The sequence below is a fragment of the Corvus kubaryi genome, unplaced genomic scaffold (genome assembly GCF_017639235.1).
Source record: "Corvus kubaryi isolate FWS band 111438036 unplaced genomic scaffold, C.kubaryi_AGA036_p1.0 133, whole genome shotgun sequence".
NCBI lineage: Eukaryota > Metazoa > Chordata > Aves > Passeriformes > Corvidae > Corvus > Corvus kubaryi.
This window is the reverse complement of record NW_024580667.1, coordinates 12,142,683-12,162,573: the sequence shown is the minus strand read 5'-3', so window position 1 is coordinate 12,162,573 and position 19,891 is coordinate 12,142,683. Positions and strand designations below refer to the sequence as shown.

Genomic DNA, 19,891 nt, shown 5'->3' with positions numbered 1-19,891 from the left:
GCTGTGAAGGCTGAATGCTTGCCACATGCCCTTCCAAGGGATCTCTCTCAAATCTAGCAAATGTTTCCTTTCTGGAGAAAAAAAATACCAGTTTTTGCACAGACTGGGTAAGCCTAACATCTTGAATCTTAGAGTTGTTATCCAGAAACCTTCAAGTTTCTTCTACCACCTTACCCTGACCAGACCACCTGCTGTCATCAACCTGAGAAAGCTGTGGCCAAGAGCCCGGGAGGTCAGAACGATCTCCAGACTGGCTGCCATGGGCCATTGTCCACAAACAGTGAGTCCCTTAAATTCTCAGAGACAATTCCACAAGTATTTGGGCAACGTGGTTTAAGGTTTAAATGCAGTAAAGTGAAGAAAAATTTGGAAAGGAAATGAGACAGAGACAATGTGATAGGCATTAGGAGTTCTGTTGATAATGGCTGCAGAGTGAAATAGTTGATGCTGAGGATCCAACAGCACAATATAGGCATTTGGGGTTTTATTGTGGAGTGGTGTGAGACTGATCCCATTGACTGTCCATACATCAGCAGCTGGAATCTAAGAGATGCACTGCCTTAGCACATCCTTTGGCTTAGTTCTCAGCTGTAAGGAGTCTAGGTTATGTCCCCTGAGATGTGTCTTCCAAAGCATAACAAGTGCAGATGGACAAGTGACAGATTCACTACAAAGTCATTCCTGATCAAAACTAAAGCACTTATGTAGATAGACACAAAGGAGAAAGAGTCCTACGGTTCATTTGACAAAGTGGCTTTAACTGAAAGCTGAAGATGGCAATGCATTGTTTCAAAAAGGCAGACCAAGGTCAGAAAGGGTGTAGTGTGAAAGGGCCTTAAAAGACTCCTTAGGGAAACATGGAGAAGCAAGAAGGATTTACAAGGGTCTGTGGCTGGATGAGATAACTGAGAAGGTGATGGAGACAGACTAGAAATTAAGATAGCAGAAAGGACTGGTTGGACAAGAAGAGAACAGAACTACAGAGCAGGGACAAAGAGTAAAAGGGGAGGGAAAAAAAGCTGTATAAAGAAATTTGGTGTAGGGATAGAAAGTAAATCCAGATGGTGATCTGGACTCATGTATTGAGCTCAGGAAGAATCCTGTAATGGAGACCACCTGGGAGATGGAGATTGGGACTAGGCACCGAATAGAAAAGGCCTGGAACAAATAGGCATGTGTGGTAAAGAGTCAGGCTTGGAAAATTGGGGACTGAACAAGGAGAAGGGAAGAGATCCCAAGCTTTTTTTGAGCAGTCAGAAGAACTACTGCAACAAATACTTTCAGACCATGGGATGGAATCCAAGGTTTCTGGATCACATCAGAAAATACCTGAAAAAATCACTGGTAAAGTATTCATCTCCTTCCCTTTTAGCACTGATTCAAGCAAAGACAGGCGGTCTATAGTCCTACCAGTTACTTACGCAAGTGGCCAGATCTGTGGCATTTCAAAAATTAATAAAATTTTATTCTCCACAGTTAGAGCAAACCTAGCTGCAATTTCCAAGTGTCTGAATATCTAATTTGCTCAACAAGTTATACACAATTGTACTCTAAAAATCACTTTAAAGATGCATAATTTTAAAGTTCAAAAAGATGGAATAATTACACCACAAAAACTGGATACCGGTAAAGATTTTTTTCTTCTATAATAGGCTCACTGTGTCTTCAGGTTTTTGATTTCTGCCTCTTCCAGAAATCACCTTCTTTTATTTTTAGGCCTAAAGCCAGGATATCCACTCTGCTGTGGAATTGCCTTTTCATCTCCCACAGTTTTTGCTGCTCTTCTACTTTAATTTTCAATAATTATCATGTTAGCCTCTGTCAGTTGTTTAATACTTGCTTGATTAAGCCTTCCAAGTTATTTAAGTTTTGCCTTCGGCATCCAATTTTACTGCCAAAGAGTGAAGCTGGGCATCAGAAAGTTTTGGTTTTATCACAGAAGGATTACACTGTCACTGTGAAATACTCATCAAAAGTCTGATTGCAAGCTTGTAATATCCCACTGATGACTCAAAAGGTTCCTAAAAATGGAATGAACTTTTGGGGGAAGTAATCCATTCCTTTATTCCAAGAAACCACAAGATTTCTAAATATTGTCTGGCAAATAACAGTGCCATCTTTTTTAAATAAATAGGAGCTGAAAAAACTTCTGCATTGATTTTATACCTTCTTTTTCAGTAATTCTGAGAGGTAAAGAAATTTGCCTCTGAGATACCAAAAGCTTATTATTTTTCAAATTTCATAGTTAAAATCTCACCCTTTTTGCTCTGGAACAGTGCTTGACTGCTACCCATCAGCATGCAGGTGATACTCTAACTTTCTATATTCCACCACAAAAACAATGGAGAAGAGTTAAGAATTATGGATATTGTTGCATCACATGACGCAGTCCTGGGACCTCCAGTTCCTGTCTCTCTGAAACTTGTAGGACCCAGGGACAGAGGGCTTTCAGAGCAGCATAGTGGAGGTGGGGTGACTAGATGGGTAAATCAAACCTTTCAAGGAAACTCCATAATATGACTTTTCATGCCACACATCTTTTTCACGAATTCTTTCTAACCCAGGAATTTTTTTCCTTTATGGTTTCATGTTATGAGATTAGAAGTCAAACTTTGTCAAAATTACATATCTGAAAGAGGATTTCTTTCAACTCTACTTTCGTTCTGTATTTTCAAGTGAAAATGAAAGAATATATTGCTTACCTCTTTTTCAAAATCTGAAGGAAGTAGCTTGACAAAGTTATCTGGAAAGACACCTCGTCTGCCATTGAGTTCTCCTTCCCACCAACCCACATCAATGCAATCCTACAAAACAGTAAAATAAAATGAACACCACAATGTCCTTGTGCACTGAACAGATTTGTGAGCTGAAGTACTCTTTTGCATAATGTCTTGCCTGTTTGCTAGAATATGACAATTTGCTGGAGTGCCAGGTTAACAGGGTAATCTATCAGATTATAACTTCAATAACCATCCTGCATTTCATTATCACACAGAGAAGCTAGGAAAGTACAATGAACATGCTGTAAGAGCTCAAGACCCTGTCTGTGTCTAAAACAAAATGCTAGTTCACCATTTGATCTATTAAACAAGTCAGCATTTTGAGCATGCATGACTCTATGTCTCTCTGACTTCATTCTGCAGAAAGACAATAACTTAATTAAACCTCATACATCAAGAGATGAAAAAGCTCCCTTATTTCCCCTACTTTCAAAAAAAGCTTGACACATTAGAACTATTAAATTCCATCACATTCCAATTAATAAGGCATTATACACCTGATTAATATCAGGCATCACCTTCTTTTTCTGCAGCATTTCTGACCAGCACAATGCAGAGTGTTTAGCAAAACAATGTACAGATAAATAAGTGAATAAACAACATCAGTGAGTCTAAATGATAAAAAAATAGTACAGTTATTTTGGTTATGAATAATAATAGTAACAGAAGCCACCTTTTAGAGAAGGTTGAAATTGTTCCTTAAGTCCTCAGTGCTCCATATTCACTTTTTTTATGTATGTGTTTGCTACATAGAACAACACTTCCTGTTGAGATTTTCCACATGCTTTTTTCCTGAAAGCTCAAGCCGAAACAGCTCAGCTGTTTTCCAAAACACAAATACAGGAAAGTCCCCCATTGTCTGCTCAGTCTTAAAACCACTTCAGCCAATTTTTGCAGTTGGCTCAACATCAGGCTGGCCAACCTTTCCTGATTTCCATAAAATCATTTGTTTCAGCTGCTAAATGGATGACAGAACAATGCAGGTTAATTTAGTGAAGTGTACTTAGTACCAAGTCTTAAAAATATTGTTCACAATGACAGTGCTTGTTGGTATTTTTCTGTAAGTTACAATAGACAATCACTGAATGATATTTGAGAGAAAACTGACTAGCATTAAACATGATTGCTTTTATGCTTTGAGGGTGGTTTTTAGTTACTTTTCTGTTCTAGACTCTTTATTTAGCTTATTTGGTCTCCTGAGTATGTGCTAACTAAACACACCAGCTAAAGAGCCTAGTTTCTTACATGATCTCTGTTTTGGTGTGTTTGGCTTTTTCCCTTCTCCTATCTCAGTATTTTTCTTTGATGTAATGCAGGCACTAAACAATCCTTTCATTATTTTTTTGATAATTTTTTCTCATGCCTAATCTTTGCTTTTCTGTATTCTCTCTTCTCTTTAGCAGGGTGGCTTCCACCAAGGGAGGATATTTTCTAGGCCTTCCCGCAGTTATTCAGGAGGTATTTACAGGCTCTGTAAAACCTTTGTTAATGAGCAGGGCTGATTCTTGACCAGCTGATGTTTTCAAAACATCTGCTGAGTATCTCCAGGGCTGTCAAAGGCTCCATGAAGGACCAAGATAATCAGCCAGTCACACATGGCACGGGCAGGCACTGTGCAGGATTCTCCTCTCGCTGCGGAGCCAGCACCCCTCATTGCTGGTGTGAAGGCGCTCTCCCACACGGCTCTATCTACGTGCACAGCCTAATAATCCATGCACTCAACTGTTCTATCACATGGTGTGTTTTATAATGCCCTCCACCCCTACACCGTTAATCTAAAATTGCCTAAACATTTATGACCCAATTTAGATTTTGCAAAATATTAAGAATAGTTCAAGCACCCAGAGGTGAAAAGCTTATGCTTCAACTGATTGCACAGCTTAGTGCTAGCTAATAATCCTGACTGAACAGCACAAGACATCACACATATTCTTTTTAGGTCGGATATTTTTACGCTCTTAGGAAACCCAAATATTACTCCTACTTCTTCATTTTATTAACACATGTGAATTTTTTGTTTGATGCTTTTTTTAAAGCTCATTTGTTTTCATGAAGCTGTTGTTTGTGTCACACATCCATAAATCCCAAACAGCTGCAGATTTGCTTTTTTTCCCCTCTCCAGCTTGTCACTCAGGCTTATGCAGCCAATCACCACGACAGATTTTCATACAGTAAGTAAATCTCTTTAGGTAGTTTCTCTTTAATTTTCTCATTTACTTCACTTGCAAGAGGAGGCTTATGCATCACTGAGAAAAAGATAAAGAGATTTCAGAAGTTAAAAGCTAGTGATGAGGTCTGCTGAAGAATCTCCATGGTGGTGCCCTCCTGCTACCCACAACTTCAGGCTTGCCATGCCCCCCAGCACCCTCTGGAAGCCAGCCTAAGGTGCTGGTAGCAGGTAGGTCTTCATTGTGGGACAAACCAGCACACAAGCACACCTGAGTTACAGCTGCACAAGCTGCCACAAGTACTGACAAAGGGCAGAGCTATGAAGCACAATCAAGGCAGCATGATCAAAACTATGTGTCTGCTTGTGAACACTGAGCAAAAACCACTCCAATTCTTCCAGATTGCCATCAGCCATGCAATCTTAACCATAGTCTTTTTTAACATATCTTCATGTGTTCAAGTAAGCAAAATGGCTGTAATTTCAAAATGCAAATTTTATAGAAAAACTGTCAAGCAATCCAGTATCAAGACTGACAAATCTTTATTAACAAACCAAAATTTATTAACAAACTAAATGGATCTCTGCTTTATCTCCATGCTATCTTGTCAAACTCATATAACAATGTAAACAAACAAAAAACAGATGATAAAATATCCCCAAAGTCCTTTGAAAAAAAATGTATTCCAAGTACTAAAAATGCATTTTAGTTTCCTTTAAAAAGAGAAAACCGACAAAATATTTACGAAACTGAAGAGTAAGACATGGCAAAAAAGATACTCCAGGTACTGGCGTTCATCAGGTTAGGTGCTAGCTGGGTCAACATTTAGCTACGGTAAAAATCAGCTCCTACCAAAGCTTAATTCGGAGACTATACCCATGTTCTCGTTGCAGTGACACTGCAATCAAAAATTTCAGAGCGATCCATAGCTGGTTCACATTGCCAAGTCTGCTTTGATTGTTCAGGCAGAGGCAGATTAATGAAACAGGGAAATTAAAAATCTTGAGGGAGATTTTGGTATTTTCTCATTAAAATACAAAACTTGGGTTTATCCTCATTTCCAGTGAAGTAAAATCACAAAGCAGTTTAGGATGAAAATGACCTCCAAGATCAATTTCACCTCTAAACCATGTCCCTAAGTGCCACATCTACATGTCTTCTAAATATTTCTAGGGATGGAGAGTCAATCACTTCCCTCGGCAGCCTGTTCCAGTGCTTGACAACTCCTTTGGTGAAGAAAGTTTTCCTAGTATCTAGTCTAAAACTCCTCTGGCACAACTCGAGGCCTATTGCTTGTAACTTGGGACAGCCTCACACTGATTATACCACGGCACCTGGAAATGTGGACAGTCACAGAGGAGATGTTCCTGCTATGCTGGGCAGGAACTTGCTGCCATTGCCCCCTGTCCCTTCAGTCACTGTGTCCAGCCAGGCAGAGCGAGGATAGAGAATCCTCCATGTCATGCATCCTGTCTGCCCGTTGTCTGCCCGCTGGGCCTGCTCCAGGGAAGGCAGGGTGTGATTCCAGCTGTCACATCCATTTGAAATCCATTCTAATTCCAAGCTCAGCAGTTCCCAAATAAAGGATAAAAAAACTAAATACACTGGATTTACCAGCAACATTCATTTTGTGCAAAGTATTTGGGCAAAGAATTGGACAAAACATAGTGAAGGGAAAGACTGAGGTGTTAAGGAATTTTTGAGAAGAGATGTTTCAACTTTATAAGAAATAAATATTACACAAAATATAAGGTAGTAAAATGTCAGCCTGGGCTGAAACATTTACATAAGTCAGAGGAAAGGATAAATGTGGGAGAAATGGCAACTACTAGAAAATCAGAATTTAGCTAACTATTGTCAACATGTTGCCAAGAATTTTAAGAGTATGCACAAGTGAACTAAAAAACATCAGTCCTTTTCTTGACGTGAAGAATAAGAAGAACTGTTCTTCATGGAAATAGCAGTGAGACATGCAAGCTGTGAATAAAATTGGAAGAGGGAATCATCTGGAGAAAACAGATTTTTTTTTTTCAGAAGGGAATGTTGGAACAACCTCAAAAAAGAAAAAATACAAACCCAAACAAACGGTAAAACAAGAAAGGTAAAAACACAGCTCCATTCTGAAACTTACGTCTGTGGTGACTAAAAGGGTAGGACCAGAGGAGAGGGAAAGAGAGAGGTATGTGAGTAGACAGACCAGCCAAAAGCCATACAGAGATACTTTAGCATAGACAAAGAAAGTTTCCATACAGAGCACCAGATTTATCACACTGTTACTGAATGGAAGTGAAATACAGTGAGATACATAAGTGGTGTTGGCAGCACAAGATCATGGCTTAGTCACCTTCTAGCAGCTGCAGTGATCCTGCAGCCACTCTCACAGTGACAAAGAAAAGTCATAAAATAGTAGAGTCATGCTTTCTCCTCTTCTGGGTGAAAGAATCATGACATTGCTTGGTCTCTTATGCACACAGTATCCTACATTAAAAGGTTTCTTAGCAGCAGAACTACCGCTCTTGTATTAGAGCAAACACTGTGCTGTTCCTTCCCTTGGTGCTCTCAGTTCAACAGGAAAAAAGCAGAAGATGGTGGAGATTGAACAAAAAGCCCCAGCATAAAGCACCTTATGCTCCACAGTCTAAAACGTACTCCACTCTGCACAGAAGCAGCTGTACCCAGACAGACACTACTGACTCGACACTGGCCCATGTCATCTCCTCAGCTCAGGAGTCCAGCTGCTCACCAGACAAGAACACAAACTTCCCTTCAGTCAAACACCATCGCTGGTTTTCTTTGATGGTAAAAGAGGTGACAATGGAGGTGGATAAGGCAGAGCTGTCAGTCCTCTTTGGTACCTGATACCACAGTCAAGACCATGAAATGAAAAGACTCAAGTTCATACCTGGCAGGTGACATGTGTCTCTCATGCCAAGTTGTGTCCCAGCTACAAACTTGGTGGTGACTGATTACCCCACTACACAAACATGACTGACCTCTCCCTGCTGGAAATGCTTACAGCTTCACAGCCTTTCCCTCTGCTGCAAGGAGGCAGGAGCTTCATATGCCCCAAAGACACAGGGGGGTTCATATAAAGGTCTCACTCTTAAAAAAACAGACTTGGTTATTAGAGATGGGTTTATTTCTGGCCCACACTGCTGTTTGCACTCTAGGCCTGAGCCAGATGAAGGGAACATGAGGGAAACCAACACTTTTGCTGAAAATGCAAAGCAGCACTTCTGGTTGTGAACATATTTATAATAAAAGTCTACTATTTGTATTTTTTTTTCATTATTTTGCCAGGAGTCAATAAAGCATGCAAAATTACTACAAGTTAAATGTCAGACATGCTCCTGTGTATGTTTTCTTCCAAGTACTGTGCATTATTTTACCCTTTTTTTACTATTTTTTTTCTTTAAGCCACTTACAGGTGCGTTACTGTATGCTACGAGACTGCTCTTAATCACTCAAATAAAAACCTGTAGCTACTTGGCTCTGGGTTTAATGTTCATTATAATGTGTTCAGAAGCCCACTGGACATGTATCTCGATCATCACTGCAGCCAGCTGCAAGTGCATCAAGATTGCTCTCTCCAGCATTAGCAGCCATCTGATACTGGGAATCTACCAACAGCTGAGGAATTTCTGCAGCTTTACCAAAATACAAGGAAGCCTGAGAGGAAGCAGGCATCCACTGCTGCAACCATGCTTTCCACTTCACTTTAGGGGCAAAGATGTTTTCTGCCTTTTCTTCCAAAGCAGCCAGGCCTTCAAGGCAGCATCCACTCCCCTCCTTGCTACCTTTGGAAGGACTATTTCAGGGGGTGCTGTGGCCCAAGTTCATCTCTCCACTCCCTAATCTATCTTCCAAGCTGCCTCTAGAAAAGAGGGAGGCTTTTGTCAGTATAAGTAAATGAGAGATTTTTTCTATTCCCCAAGGTCACAAAATGAGTAATAAGCTATGTAATTATCTCCTATCCATGACTTGAACTGCAGCTGTGTAAACTCTTGAAGAAATACATCTGAAAAAGGCCAATCTTCTCATCTGTAAATAGGACTTCTGTTTTTCTGAGGGAGCTGATTGCTGCACAGTCTGGTCCTCTGAACATGATGGTACTTTGCAATACTGCTAAAATATGAAGCTGTAGTTTAGGCATCAACCCACAATTGCTCGATTTTTCAGCTCTTTGATTAAAAGTTTTTGATTCAGAAACATTTCATCATACAGATTTCATCATTACAGCTAGGATAGAGAGCAACACCAAGAACAAGAAAAAGCAAGCCTCCAGGAAAGTATATGTGAAGTGTATACTGTAGTGTCTGTACTGAAATACACCATAATGGTGCAGGGTTGGAAAAAGTAAAATTTTTCTGGAAATCTCCATTAGAAGACATAGTTCCTTACAAAATAATAATAATAAAAATCACATTATTCAGAAAGCCATGAATCCCTCTTATGCTTGCACTGGGAGCTTTCATGTGTCAGCTCTGCTGTGCTGGCAGCCTCCCATTAAATTACTGCTAACCCCTTTGTAAGCAATCTCTCCAGAAATCTTTTGACAACAGCTAGCCAACCTCGTTATTTAAAGAAAAACAAACCACCTTTAATGCAAACAAAACGTGTCTATTGGACTTTGCAAGACATACACACAGAGATACATGTAACATACAAAGGCTTCTGAATTTGAGGATTTAAGGCCTCATTGAAAGATGAATCTGGAGGACAAGCTCTCCACCATTCAGCCCACCCATGCAGGGCACCTGTGGGGCCTCCAGGCTTGACTGCAGTGCTGGGGCCAAGAGGTCCTAACTCTCACAAACACTGGAGAAGGTCACTGGACAGGCTCTGTGATTTTCAAACTGTCCTTAAAAACACATCAGATCTTCATTAATACAACCTCAGCATTTGGGGGAAACAACAGAATCATGTTAAATCTGGGTGAAAAAAAGCATTTTAATAATATTAAAATATCTTTCTTTAGAAATTCTTGCTACATTCAGTGTCATGGTGCTGAAACCAAGACAGATCATTTTCAAAATCCAATTTTATTTTAAGAGTTAGAAACTAATTGATTTTAGAGTCTTCATCAGTTCTCATTAAAGTTGGTAAAATATGTATGAATGAAGGAAAGCATCTCTCTAGAGGCTTACATTACACTCACATTGTGCTACCTAGGACTTCTCCAAATGATCAGTCCAAAATTTGTTAAATTCTGTTAAAGAAAATGGTTATGATTTAGAGCATCTGGTTAGTAATCAAGTACTCCTTGGCAGAAACATGATTTTAAAATCTGTCAATTAGACAGAATGAATCTCTCAACAACTACCTAATGAGAGAGAATTTAGATAAAAGAGACAGCCCAATGGACAATAAATTCATCTTCTGAAGCAGTCCTGAAGAAAACCCATTTTCCCTTTACATACTTCTTGCAAATACATGCAGATTATGAAATATTGAAAGAAAAGCATGAAAGGAAACCTCTCAGTCTGGCTCTGTTTGGCCCCTAACCCAGGGGGTTATCCTGCTCAAATCCTTAACCTATCCAAAAAGCCCCAAGTCCTGCATGGATCCTTCCCAGCTCCTGTCAGTTCTCATGCCCAAGACATACATCTGATGATGCCAGTTGCATCTTTTAAAGCTTAAGGAGTCAAACAGGAAGATTTTTATTTATCCATAAGCTCCAAGGCTCTATTAAGAAATTCCCATGTCAGCATTGTGTGGAAGGAAACAGGAAAGATAGTCAGAAATTAGACATTATTTCAGCTCTGGTTACACTACTCTGTCCAGGCTGCGGTTTTTACTGGAAGGCACAACAAGAAGACACCTCTCCAGAAGACAAAGTCTGTGCGAAAATTTGCCCCAGTTATCGAACTCTGCAAAAAAGAAACTGGCTGGGAATAATGAATGACCTGCAATACCCAGGATGTTAGAGCAGAGGATCTAACAGAGCAGATGTATTTTTTTCTGTTAAATCTGTTTCAGGCTAGGTCTAACCTTTTGACTTTACATTCTGTGACTAAATAGTTTAATCAGTAATGAGGCTAAAAAGCTTTGATGAAATATTTGTACAAACAAGAAGAATTAAGTTGCTTATTGAACAAAACAATCTCTTCTGAGGATTCACTTCATTTGCAATGTTCAGTCAGCAGAATTATCGTGGAGAAATAAATATGTTCCACATCATAAAACTCTAACACTCCAATACTGAAATTAAAACTAAATTAGCCAATACAAACATGAAAGGTGGTGCTAGTAATAGACATAATTTATGCCTCTGATGAGCCAAGATAAAATATTTACGTAATTACATTTTCTGTATTTAGAAAGATTATAAAAACCTAGAACAAAACATTTGAAGGATTATTTAATGCTATTACTACTTAGATGGAAGACATCTTAGGACCAGAGTCCTAATTACAATTACAAATTACTTGGCACTCTATGTGCATTTTTACTTCCCCTTGAAATAGTTTTCCCTACCCTGAAAAGGTTGGACTTCAGCTAACACCATCAAGCCAGCAGGTGAACCCAACATTCAGAATAAAAGAAAGGATGAAGCTAAGCAGTGAATCTAAAGCCCACACTGTGAGCAATAATCACAGTTTTTCAGACACCTCAGCATTTCAGCAGTATCTTTTCTAAGTAGAAAAAAAGATTCTTTCCTTTTTTATCTCAAAATATGTCACCTTTTTAGATTAGCTTGGCTGTGTTAAACATACTTACAAACAAAACACCCTTCAAATGATGCAAACCTCGAAGCATTGCATGCATGAGGGATCCTGCCACTTTACCTACATAGCTTGGCATGAACTTACATCTGTCAAAATTCAAATTTGGGACTTCCCATGAACAAAAGAATCCCCTTCTTTTGAAGGCACTGTTGGTTGGTTGTTATTACCACAGTTGGTAATAACAAGAACAGGAAAAGAGAACTTCAGTGTGTACTTTAAAAAAATATTATAAATATACTGATGAGATCAGCATTTGCACGCTGGCTGCTCCTCTCTCCCTGGACTAATCACAGGCTTAACAGCTTATTTAAGTGCTCAGCTCAAACATTTGTGTTTCAGTAATGTTTCTAAAGATACCAATGAAAAGTAAGCTGCACCTGGTACCTGATTAAACATTGTCAGGCTTTGTCTCTACACAGACCTAACTTAATGTTCCACTGCTAATTGCAGTAGCCAAGAAATGCTGCAAGGTATGAATAAGTGTTACAGAAATTATTTATAAACATTTGAAAGTCTCGGCCAAGGACAAGGTTCAAGCAAGAGGAACTACTCCCAGTCTGTTTTCCATAATTTACTGATTATATAAAATAATTTTAGAAAATGAACACATTTATTTATTTGATCATCAGTGTGCCCACAAGTTTTATATAACTGCTTTATATCGCTCATTTGAGGAAACACTCATGCTTCCGTGCAATGACACAAGTGTTACCCCAGGCACTTGCTGCTCACATTGGCAGTATGTCAAACTGGGCTCATTTTGCAGCACCTATCCCAGCTGCCATCATTCATGGCATCGTGGCTTGAAACCCAGAAAGAATCCAAACCTCCTGATTCCTATTAGTCAAAACCTACAGGGGAAAGTTTCAGGTCAGGATAAAGCCACCCTACTGCTATGCCAACCTCTCAGCAAGCTGCTGGGGCAGTCCCACTCCTCCATCACCCTTCCCTGCTTACACGCCCCTGTGTGTCCTGTGGTTGCCAGATGCGAGGCAGAAGGGCAGGAGAACCATCCCTTTCAGCAGCCACCGACCATCCACCATGTAAAACTGCACCCTCAGCATGCACAATACACAAAATAATTTCTTGTATGGAATCAGCAGTGTCGCTACAAGCAGCTTTACCAATCAGAGGAGGAGGCAGGACGTCCTGGGGGAAAAACTGGTGCCAAGGGAAGTAGTGAAGAGTAGGGGACAAGGAACACAGAAAGCAGATTAGGTACAGCTGCTAGGTCTGGCCAAAGATGAATAATTCATGGATATCTCAGGAGCCTTTATCATACTGTTCTTTCTGAGGGAAATATCTATTTATTTCCAGAGGCAAGAAGTAAGTGCCTTTATTGCTTACATGCTTCTCTTTAAACACAAAACATGAAAAAATCTTTCTTAAAGCTATCATAAAAGCCTTCTTAAAGCTGGGCATTATTTAATGCTTACTTACTGTATTCCTTTTAGTTTCTGTATGCAAGATTGCTGCAGAAGTTACAAATGTGCAAAATATCTTGTATTAAAACCCAAAAAAGGGCATCTGCATGTCCAAATATTCAGTGTCAACAAAAGTCCATTCTGCTGCTCTGACAGAAAGCCACTTTTTTTATTTTACTAAACCAGATCATACTTTCCCCTGCATAACCTAAATTTTTTTGCATGGTTATATTAGTAAACTAATTTCTACAAATGAGCTTAAAGCTTGATTTTAGCTGTCAATCAATGAAAACCAAAATTACCTATCATGAAATATGACTACTTTTTTCCTTTCTTTCATAGGAAGAAAGAGACAATCCTAAACATTATTTTGAAAGAGACAGTCTTAATCTACCACATTTCTGCTTGGAAAATTTCTGTTTTCTCACCAATTAGATGTATTTTAATGACCTCAAATATTATCACTCTGTTGGTTTGTTCTTCTCCATAGAGGGGGAAAAAGTGAAGATTTCATCTTAATAAGGAAGAATTAGTGATCCTACCTATTAGCTCATATTTAAAGAAAAACTTAATTTCCATAGCCAAGGTTTGCAAAATATGTGTGTCTTGTTTGTAATTAAAGGCATACAGAAAAATTCAGTAATGAACAAAACCCCACAGAAACAATTTCTGGCAACAGAGATTTCTACGCTAACGACTCCACAGCCCAGTAAAATGTTTGACTGAGTATCAGCAAGTGTCCTTCTCTATCACACTGTCTGCTTCCTGCTCCTTCCCCTGCTCACGGCCTCAACTCACTGGCAAGATTCTCGAACATAGCACTTACTAATTTCATCCCTTTAGGAGCCTCCTGCATCCGTTAGAGCAGCTGCTTTCCTTCACAACCCTGCCCAGCTGACTTCGCCTTGGCAATCACTTCGCTAAAGAAAGTGCTCTGGACAATTACCTCCCGCACCAGGATGAGCATTTAAAGATGTTGTAAGAGAAAAAAGCAGTAGAATTGTTTTGGCAAAAGGGCCACACTCGACTAACTGCCTAGAAATACAGGCAGGGTTAAATTAACAGCCTTGTGGCTACCCCAAGGATTGGGCAGTATTAAACACTCTGCATAAGGACAGATTCCACAGGGACTAACAGAGCACCACTGCAACAGTGACAAAAGGACATGATGAAAGAGACTATCAAGACTGAATCTCATTGAATTGTTTCCTTATACTCTTTGACTCACCTGTAGTTACTTGTCTATCTTATCACTTTACTGCATATGCTTCAGGGCAGGAACTCACTAAATGTACAGCATTTTGCACCACAAAACTTGCAAATCTCACAATAAATTATTAACAATAACACCAAAAGCAAATCCAAGCTTTGCAAAAAGTGATTGCCATTATGCTTATTTTTAAAACTAGGTTTGTGGCTCTTTGCTCCTCCGGCACAGAAGTAAGCTCTACAAATTGGGTTGCCATTAAATATCTGGATTCTCATTAAATATCTAGACCAGATAAACCATCATGTAGGTTTTTCACTAGTGATTATGCTATCGTGTCTTTCATGATACCAATGCACTTACTTCACTAGTACTGTTTGAATAGCGTCAGCAAAATCACCTTATAAACTCAGAATTAGCAGAATTGCCCCTGATACCGGTACTGTCCACTGCTACTCTCATAATAAGGGTTCAGGTGAGGATATCCTTCTGTTGCTTTCAGCTTTTCAAACCTGCAATAATTTTTGAAGCAGGTAGTTTTATTTATCCAGACCATTTTCATTCCTGGGAACAAAGTGATCTTTACTGCCTAGAGCTCAGGCAGATTGATGCACTGCAATGAAATCTTCCACATCCCTGCAAACAAAACTGCTTTTGAATGAGTGCACAGCTTCCAGTGTGTGCTTGATGTATTTGCTTTGAAATTATGTAGCATTTCTCTTGGTTCCTCACACAGGTCGTTTTCTGTGTGCCAGTGAAGTCTTCAGAATCCTATGCATTTTGTCATAATTTATCAAAGCTATTAATAAATTTGTAGAAAAGTAGCTCTAGTAGCTATGTCTAAGAGGGCTAGAATAAAAAGTCCTGTAAAATTTTCATGATGACAGTTGAAAATGTCACATGAATCTTCTGCTGCTTAGAAGAAACTATATTTATTACAAATACAATCTCCAAAATGAATATTTGAGCATGATAAAAGACCCATTTGCCACTCTCTTTCAGCTGCAGGGTGTAGTCATTACCAGTGTTCTTGCCCATACCCAAATGCTGTCAGGAATATTTTGAAGACATTAAAAAAAGTTACATAAGAACATAAATGTTTGACAATACAAAAATAACCTACAGTGTCAATCTCATGGCCTCTTACCATTCACAATTTTCATCTTATGAACATATCTAATCATCAAAATGCACAACCATCACCTTAACTGTACAAGTAAAATTACTGTATTTTGCTTTTTATTCTCTTTCTTTCACAGATGTATATTTCTTAGACTCCTTTTCTGCAAAGCAAAGGCACCAGGTCTATTAGTTTATTGCTTGAAGTTCCTACTTTCTGTTACAATTCTGAGCAATATTTTTGGGTCTTTTAAAATATTCTGCATGAAGGTATTAAAGGACTACCATTTGCCCACTTTTATTCCCACTTATTAATAAATAAAAGCTTTTCTAGGTATTTACAAGGGTATTTGCCTCACTGGGGAAAAGAAGGAAAGAAAAACCTTTTCCAGAAATTTTTGGAATAGATGTATGTGAAGTTTCTGCTTTTCTTCAGTCTTTTAGCTACATTTTAACCTATGAGGAAACAACTAAGATATGTTTGGACTCTATCTCATAGTGTATATTTTCCAAATAATTGGCAATTATTTTTGGTTATCAGTTTTGCATAATGCCATCCTTCACCCTATATCTCCCCAAATACATGCCATTCTGGCCTGTAAATGATCAGCCTCTACTGACTCTCTGCAGCGCTTAAATGAACCTTTCCAGCACATTCTCCATGTGATTAGGGAGGTCATTTGTGATTCAGCAAATCTGTTCAAAGTATTCTTTGGCTATTTCAAAGAAACCTCAGATATTCAAAGTATCTTATCACAGAGACCTATAGGGAAGTTCTGACCAGTTTGTGATTCAAAATCTCAACATCCATCAAAACAGAGTAGAACTTAAACAGATTTGCAAAAGCCATGACAGAAAAAAACATTGGTTGGCTCTTTATATTTGGTAGATATTTTATGACCTTGATTTTATGATGTTGACAAAGGGACTTTTATAAGTAATTCATCTGAATAAAAGAGAGAAATCTGCTATACTCTTATCCCTTTTATCTGTGGGGCACTGTTAAAATGGTGATTTTGAATTCTGCATTTACTGATTCTACACCTTTCCACAAAATTAGGTCTTAGCATTTTAAGATGAATATCAGACCAACAGCTTCCTCCCACACCCACTGTCACACATGTGTGCACCTGTACACAGCCTCTGGTAGTAGCTTCCCATTTAGCTCATTTGAGCCATCCCCTTTTTGTCTTAGCACCGATCAAGTGCTATCTCAGCTTTGCACTTTTAGATTATTATAATGCATTTTACATTATTTTCATGAGATTTCTCTCCCATTCTTCTGTCACTCACTCATTACTTCAGCCACTCCCACACATTCTCACCAATGCTGCTGTTTTCAATTAAATGCAAATTTAGCATGAGTTAAAATTATGAGCCTTCAACACTCCTATGGATCTAACTGTGGGAAAACAGATTAGTCTAGTGACAGACTTTCTATGCTGGGAATCTGTATCACTTTTTGGTTTTAGTGATTTCAACAAAATACATTATTTTACGGTAATGCATCTGTGGTTGATACCCATCTGTTTTCCTTAAAAGTACCAATCTTCTCTCTTTGGGGCTAGATAATTGGGAAGAATAAATGCTGTCTAATGCTTTCCAGCAAAGAAACCAAAACCTGCAAAACAATTTATTATAAATAAATTAAAAGAAACTCTGTAATCAGATAGCAAAGCAAAGCTATGATAATAGCTTCTGAAGCATTCCATATGTTTCTATTTGATGCCTCTTAGCATGGCTCACTAGCTGGTCATGTAAGTGTGGTGATTTGAACTCCAGGTAACTCTCTAGCAGAAGCCATTAGTGGGCAGAAAGGTGAGGCTGACTTTTTTATTGTTGACTAAAAGAAAAACGACAACAGACATCTGTTTCAGAAGATCTGGACTAAAATAAAGTTACTGTATTATGTGGTAGAGCATAAAGGAGACCCCACTGTTTTCAGAACTCTACAGCAAAGACCCTGATGCCACATAGCCTGAATTTTATTTTTAAACTATGTGTTAAAAACAGATGAAGAAACCCCACAAGTCTGACTGCAACGAGGTCTGCAAAGCACAAAAGGATCTGCAAAGTGACTGCTTGTTAAGCACTGTTTCTTCAGTGGCTCAGATCAGTTCAGACACCGAATAAAAAGGCATCCATAGAGAAACATCAGGCTTTTGTGCATTGAGATCCCCCGCTCTCTAGAGGCGTGGGTTTATGTAAGTGTTCATAGATGTGACATGACACAGAAAAAGAGAAGAAAATTAAATAAAATGTCTGCAATGGCTTGTTATCACCAGGCTGGAGAGTAGAAGGACAGGGCTAGCAATAGCATATTTACTGTTCCAAACCATTCTCTCTGTGTGGTTTGGAGAACTGATCAATATGGTCAAATCATCAGCTAGTTATTCTAGAAGACAAGTATCTTTCCACTGTGGGGGCAGAGGCAGAGGAAAGAAGAAAATGGGAAAAAGCAAGCAAATGAAATCTCACATTGAAACCTCAGTAATGTAATTGTCTTTTTATCTATGCTTGCTGATGAACACAGCTCCACCCAGAGACCAGCCATCTCAGGGAATTAAATCAGCCTGGTCAATAAAGCATAAAGTAGACAGGAGCAACATCTTAAAAGCCATTTTCATGATCAGAAACACTGTTAAATACTCACATGAGAACATTCTAAATCAGGCAAAGCTAAACAGCTCTACAAACAAGCTAAACAAAAGTCAGTGAGGGCAAGTCACTAAAGGATATTTAATGTACACAATTAATTTTTACATTTGCAGTTTCTCTTCCTACCAAATGTCTGATTACTTTTCTTTGCTTACATGCATATTGTTCAGGACAAAGATTATGTCCTCTAGGATTGAAAATAGCTTAGTTTGTGGCAAACACTGCCTCAGACGTACTTCCCAAGATTTTGGGTTTTTTTCACCCAGTGCCAAATTGTTCAGTCAAGTAACAATTTCTTATGAAACTTATCAATTATAGAAATCATTATTTTCTTTCATATAAGCACAAACAAAAGCAGAAGTATCGTGTACATTGTTATGATTCATCTTCCTCATGGAAAATCCACAGCCTTTTCTAGTTTATAGATTTTTTTCCCACAAATATTTATGTCCAGCAATCAAAAACTTTTGAACAAACTGTAAAATCTTCAAACAGGAGCAGGAAATTAAGTGCACCTAAATTATAATCTGTTCTTTGTAACATGGTGCACAGCTCTTCTAAAAGAAAACCAGCTGTTTACTCAGCATCTCACCCTATGGCTTTTGAAGATTTAGTATAAATCCTGGCACTGGTTTTTCATTTCTAATCTTGAATAATTTAACGTAATTTTAAAGAAAAAACACAGATCTAAAATTATTTATTTTCTGTTCTATCATCTTTTTCTACTTTACCAGAGTGTTAAGGGTGGCTACATTTTAAATGTTTAGTTCAGTAAGTTAATTTAGGCACATTATCTCAATCTAACCCAAAAATCTAATTCACAATTCCTGCAACAAAAATAACTCAGACACCTAAGAGAGATATTCAAAGCTCCTGCTTTCTTGAATCTTCCAGTTTATTCTCTAAGCCATTATGTTTGTTACAGGGATTAATTTACAATTTATGTCGAGCTGCCAGCAGATTCAAATTAAAATTAATTGTATAACTTTGTAGACTCAAGAGTACACATTGGCTGTTCTTTGCTTAACATTCATTATCAGGGTAAGGCTCTAAAGCACAAGAGGAAGGGAGATATAGAGCTCTGAAGTCTGTGTAATGCTTCACTGTCACACTAGTATAGGTTTAGCAACAACACTGTCAAAGGCACAAATACTAATTTTATGCCAATTAAATGATGTCAATTTAAAAAATTGTACCACTGCTTATAGGAGAAAAATATTGCTTTTACCTTACTGATAAGTGTGACAACATCACCTTCCCGGATTGTGAGTTCATCATCGTTCTGTGCTTCATATGGAAATATCACTTTGCAATACTCCTTGTCTGAAAGGAAGAACATTCACTGTGATAAATTATCACTTTATAACAACTGCTTATTCAAGGGTGAATAATCTTCATAAAATATTCCATTAGTGTCTCTTTGTGCTGCCTTATTTCCTTGCCATCTTTCTCTTTGTATTTTAGACCTTCATAAACAATATGAAATATTTAAACAACTGCACACTGATAAGCATTCCCATACACGTCATCCAGGGAGTCAGCTCTGTAGCCCCTAGAACCATTATCTCAAATGAAATTGCTCCAGACAGCAACCTGCCACAAACTCTTTCCCTTAGAGTAAGCCTATATCTGACACTTGCTTCAGTAGTTCCACTGCTATGGCCTCCCACCAGATGGCATAAACTGGAAACATAAAGGACCCAGTAGGTTGACATGGCTTATATCTATCCCCTTGTGTGCAAGAACACAGGTATTTCTGAATCTATAACGATGGTACAACAATAAATAATACCTTAATAAATGTTAA

The 19,891-nt window shown here is 38.5% G+C and overlaps 1 protein-coding gene across 9 annotated transcripts in view; it reads right to left on the bottom strand.

Moving 5' to 3' along the window:
* Window positions 1-19,891, bottom strand: part of SH3KBP1 (SH3 domain containing kinase binding protein 1) — a 214,606-nt gene that overhangs the window by 32,996 nt on the left and 161,719 nt on the right. For all 9 annotated transcript variants that reach the window (XM_042036732.1, XM_042036710.1, XM_042036720.1 and 6 more), the window contains 2 exons: window positions 19,313-19,407; window positions 2,703-2,804 (listed from right to left, as the gene is read on the bottom strand). In XM_042036732.1, coding sequence (XP_041892666.1) covers window positions 2,703-2,804; window positions 19,313-19,407 — 197 coding nt within the window. The remainder of the gene's footprint in view (window positions 1-2,702; window positions 2,805-19,312; window positions 19,408-19,891) is intronic.